Source organism: Olea europaea, chromosome 2 (genome assembly GCF_002742605.1).
Source record: "Olea europaea var. sylvestris chromosome 2, O_europaea_v1, whole genome shotgun sequence".
Classification (NCBI taxonomy): domain Eukaryota; kingdom Viridiplantae; phylum Streptophyta; class Magnoliopsida; order Lamiales; family Oleaceae; genus Olea; species Olea europaea.
Genome location: NC_036238.1, coordinates 9992120 through 9997715, shown reverse-complemented (window position 1 = coordinate 9997715; position 5596 = coordinate 9992120). Strand labels below are relative to the sequence as shown.

The window sequence follows — 5596 nt, the reverse complement described above, 5'->3', positions numbered from 1 at the left end:
AAAAATCCGCCTCTATTTAATGTAACTTATATAAATACATATTGAAGCAAAAAGCTATTTAAAAGTAATTTGCTTTCAAGCTTAGCCAAACACGTTACAGTCACTGGCTATGTGCACCTATTTATGTAGATTTATATTTGAGTATTTGGGGCAATTGTTAGGCAGACAGTTAAAGAAGACAAAGCCCTGTTCTATGAAGACTGGAAAGAGTGTATTGAACCGCTTCTTGGTTCGGCTTTATTGGAGCTTAATCCGAATTTTTTTAGCATCCAAGAGTATTTTACTGCAAGAAGTCTGATTTCTTCGCGGTCTTTTGAGATAGACAAATACCATGGATTTGGGATGGTTCCTTTGGCAGACCTGTAAGTTCTACGTGATCTTGTGATTTTTGTAATTTTATTGAAACTAGCTCGACATCATGCACATAGCACAGGGAAAATATTTTTACATGAAAAAAATGTCCAAATAGCTATTAATGAAGGAAATTGGGATTAAAATGAAACGGAAAAGTAATGTTTTGTTTAGCAATCAAATTAATGCATGATTGTACTTCCTTGTTCGTATAAAGCACAATGGACCATTGTAGAGAAATATCCATATTCCATATATCTCTTGTACGAGCAATGGAAAATCTTCATCTTGTAAACATTTGCAACTTCGTATTCATAATATGGCAGCAAGGGTAGTTTTCTGCTGATAATTTCACAATTTTGGTCATGAATGTACTTTAAGATGGAATTTACTGGCAGGGCTAAACACCATGTAATCTTTAGTACTTCATATATCAAAATTAATCCTCATTTGAACTTCATCGACAGCATGGAACTATTTGAAAGCTTAAGGAAGTTCAAAAATGTATTTTCTGAAATTATAAGAGTACATAATATGATAATACGAGCGCTTATTAAGAATGCAACATTGATCTGTCATTTGTTGTAGTAGTTGACTCAAGTTTAACCCTCCTGCCCCCATTTCATTTCAGTTTATGCTTTGATTTTCAATCCACAAACAATATTTGTTGCATATTTTCAAAAGATCTAAGCCTTCCCACTTCTATTTATTATTTTTTATTTTTTTAAGACCAATGTACAAAATCCAGTAATTTCAAGATATTTGGTAGAACTTTTAACATGAATTATTATGCATCAAATGGATATCACTTTGGACAATGCTTTTTCTTTTTCGTTCTTGTTTTCTTGTTATGGTATAGATGCTAAATTTTTCGGTGTGCTTAGTAAAGAGGATTGGATAGTAATGGACAATATTAAGGAAGGAAAAAAAGCTAAAATCTTCATCATTTTGTGTCTAGACTTATCCAGAATTGTGTTCCAAACTAGCAGTCTCTGTTTAAATCACCAAGGTTGAGCAATTGTTAGAAGGGGTCACCATTCAATGATGAGTAGTATTTCTGTTAAGCAATAATAAATGCTCTTGAACAAGCAAACACCTGGATGTGGTAGTATTTGCAAGTTCATCATGCTGATTCCCTTTCAAATGTTCTGTAATTTGAGTTGAAGACTTTAATTTCTGTTTTCCTACTATTACAGTATGCAAATATGAAAATTTAAAAAGAAAAAAGGGGTTTGGAAAGAAACCATGAATTCTGAAACACAACATCAACTCTAGTTCGCGCTCGTTCACCATGAATCCGTATGCTGTTATCGTGACCAGTCTTCCACTGAATCATAGTGGATTATTTGCATGTAAAGGCATAGTGGATTAACTGTTTCCATGTCTTTTGTGAATCGGCCATCTAGAATTACATGTCATTTACGCAAGTGCAGGAATAACCGTTGATCTTATATTACCTCTTTTTATTAAAAAAAGAAAAAAATGTTATTGGCAGGCCATAAAAATTTTAAAAAAAACTGTCCTGTTCCTCTTTGTTATTGCAATGGTTTTGTTTTGTCCAATTCTTAACAAATAAAATATTCTACAATGTCCAGCTTTAATCACAAGACAGCTGCTGAGGATGTTCACTTCACAGCCGTATCTTCTCATTCTGAATCAGAAAATGACTCTGACATTGACAACAGCGATATTGATAATGAAATTGATGGAGATGATGAACCCATGGCTCAAGATTCTTATTCTGAAAAGGATGGTTTTAGTGGGGGTGATATGGGGTCTTCTTGGACTTCAGGGGATGACCCAACATTTCTGGAGATGATCATGATTAAAGATGTTAAAGCTGGAGCTGAGGTATGGACTTCTTTTTTCCAATAATTTTTTTTTCTTCTATTTCTTTATGTCAGCTAAAGGTAGTTTGTTATAACTGCTATTAGAATGTTGTTTTGCTTGGTTATATTTTTGTATAACAACGTGAGTTTTGTTCTTGGAGATAGATTGACCCCGTCTTTTTTGAGAGTTGTATCTGTCAAGATGGTCATCTTCTCTATTTAACTTTTCATAGGTAGTTTAGACTTAGCAGCTAGTTTAACTCGGCCTTGCCAAAACACCTATTGATGTGGACACAATTCTAGCAGTCGCTCAAAGAATTTTACTTCCAGAGTTTTATATAGGTTCTCTGGTTAGTTTTACTAAAAAAATTGTGCTACTAACAAGAGCTCCTGAATATCGCTCCACTTTCTAGAAATTTCATTCCTGATCATGAGTTGGAATTATGCTTTTATGTGCACATATAGCTCGTTGCTGAAGTATGCTTCTGAGGAAATGAAGTGTGAGCATAAGGCTTTTGAATGTTACAATAATTTTACCTTGGGAATCACTGACACTCTGTCGGCATTTCATTGTCCAACACCGCTACGTCTCCAACACGTTGCCGACTCGTGGTTGAGGTCACTTGCGAAGAAGAATTGAAGAATGCATGTTTATTCAGTGAAATAGGCGGCGAGGCACAACTAACAACAAACTTTGGGCTGCTAGATTGGATTTCGGTCATGTGGCTAAAGAAACCGAAGAAGCTAAATCCTAATTCTTGGAAGAATAACTGAACAGGTTGCGATTTCAGTCAACAACTTTTTTTTTTTTTTCGATGACCGTGGGTGTCCAAGTCAGTTTACGTGCACCTTGACAAATCCTACGAGGTTCTGAAGTTTACAGTCGAGTATTCACTTCAATGACTTTAAGGGAACTCGAACTAGGATTTCAATCAACAACCTTAAAAACTAAAGACAGTAAACCCAAATTTGTTGAAGAAAAAGTGAAGAGGCGTGTTTAGGATATATAGTTAATGGAAAAAAATCAAATTGACTTAATTTCTTAACAAGTGAATTACTCTTTTACCCCCAATTCAAAAATAAAAGAGAGGTTTTCTAAATCTAAAAAGGAGGCAAACCTTTTACCACTATAATTTCCCATTTTACCTCCAATCTCTCTGTGGTTTGGCTGGAGAGTATTTGAGAAGTCTTCGCTAAGCTAGCTCAAGCTTACTTCTATGGGGTCTGCCTTTCATTGAATTGAATTTCAGTGAGGGTTGTGGGGTAAGGGAGGCTGACAACGATTGATGGCTAGCTCGGGATAGCCGCTGTCGAAAATGCTACATTTGGAGCCTTAACGGGGAGCCATTGCGTTCGGGAATGATACATGATAGCCCGCCCTTAATGGTAACGTGAAAGTCAGAACTAAAAGCAAGCCAAAAGAAAGATTTAAGAAAAGCAGAAGAGTGATTGCTAGCGGAAGAGCTACTATCAGGAGAACTAGAGCTCCTATTATAAATCAAACTTGTAAAGGAATCCTAATTATTACTCTAGACTGTTAAAAAGGAAAAATTAAAAATATAATATTTTAATCAATGTGTCGATGACGTATCCAAAAAAATTGCGTGCCTGTATTGGTGCTTCTTACTTCTTAGATTTAACCCCATATAATTTAATCCATGAAATTTTTTCTGGAATTATTTGCAATCATGTATTTTGTTTTTGTGTGACTGATGCAAAGTTGTCTACTTTTTGTAAACACTTATGGTTTATTGATGCCTCTTTCCATTGCAATCTTTTCAAGTTTTTAACACATATGGATCCTTGGGTAATGCTGCACTTCTGCACAGATACGGCTTCACAGAACCCGATAACCCATTTGACATTGTCAATATAGATCTAGAACTTGTCCTTCAGTGGAGTTCATCTTTATTTTCATGTCGCCACAGTAGACGAAGGTTATCACTGTGGAGAAAATTGGACTATTCTGGATGTTTTAGTGAAAACACCGAATATTTTGAAATCTCATTTGATGGGGAACCAGAAGTTGACTTGTTGGTTTTACTTTACATAATGTTGTTACCTGAGGAGGAATATCATGAAATTGATCTTGCATTATCGGCTGTGGGAAATCTCAACAAATCTCCAAGCCTCTGTTTCGCAGGAAAAGGGAACATTCTGTTTGTGAAAGGATCAATGAGCAATAATTTATTGCCAACTAAAGATGTTTGTGAAGCTCTTTTGTCGCTGGCAGATTCCCGGGAAGCTTTGTATGGTCTTAGTTCTCTGGATGATGACATTAAATCATTGTGTGGGTGTTGCCGCGCAACTGAGTTTAAATTATATCATTCCTTGATGTTACGTATCAGTGAGAGGAAAATCCTCGAGAAACTGAGATGTTATGCTGCTGCTGCTGCTGCTAGAATTCCGACAACCGGTAAGGGAGCTTATTCAAGGAGAAAAGTGAAGAGGACATGATCTCTGTTATAGTGAATAATTGGAAGTACCCTTTGCAAATTTATACGTTTCTGGTACTGATTGCTACTGCTTTTGTACCAAGCTATGGAGTCATTGAAGTTGGAAGAACTCGAGTTACAGAGTTGGAAGATATTGCCATTTATTTTGAAATTTTGACATCTTGCTGGGATCATACGAGACTATGTTGTACGCTACACATGGAATTTGAGATATATCTGCCACCGACACTGAAATTCGTGGTGTTTCTTCATTACTAGTCTCCAATGCGTCGACTCTACTTTTAAGGTCAGTGAGCGTATAACATAATATTGTAAGACGACAAGCTTACTCCCTGTATCTTCCAAGTGAACATGCTTACTGGACTAAGTTCGAGATGCTCGGTGATAACAACATTGAAAGTTGACGCATTATGTAACTTTTCGGTTGTTGACATATTATCAATTGGATAACTTGCTAGCTTAAAACTCTTTAAAGTTGTATTTTCATATTTGAAAGTTGTGTAAGTTAATTTGAAGTACAAACTTCATCTCTTTAGCCCTTGTTTGGTGTGGCTTAAAATTTTGTTTAAAAATTAAATTAAAGCCAACAATTAGGGTGCGTTTGATTACAAGTAGGAAAATTACATGGAAAGAAAATGAATTCCAAGGAATTGAATTACCTAGAAATTGTTTTCATGGAAATTGTAAATTATTGTGTTTGATTGTATAAATTTTTCACGTGGAAAATGTTGAAGTAAAAGTATTTTTTGATGTTCGTTTGACTTTGTTTTACGTGGAAATTGTCAATTTCAGGAATATCATCTTTTACAATTATTCCTAAAATTTGTTCCCATTGCCAACAATTAAAAAAAAAATAAAAAAAGCAAAAAAATAAAATAAAAAAAGGTGGAAAACCAAAAACCACCTATCCCCTAGGAAAAAAAAAGGTGGAAAATCACGCTTTAAGGTGTTGTACCTAGA

At 35.2% G+C, this 5596-nt stretch overlaps 1 protein-coding gene across 1 annotated transcript in view; it reads left to right on the top strand.

Moving 5' to 3' along the window:
* LOC111410670 (ribosomal lysine N-methyltransferase 4) overlaps window positions 1-5167 on the top strand; it is a 6229-nt gene extending 1062 nt beyond the window's left edge. The window contains exons 3-5 of the mRNA XM_023041130.1: window positions 166-362; window positions 1947-2202; window positions 3963-5167. Coding sequence (XP_022896898.1) covers window positions 166-362; window positions 1947-2202; window positions 3963-4637 — 1128 coding nt within the window. The 3' untranslated portion in view covers window positions 4638-5167. The remainder of the gene's footprint in view (window positions 1-165; window positions 363-1946; window positions 2203-3962) is intronic.
* The last annotated feature ends 429 nt before the right edge of the window (window positions 5168-5596 follow it).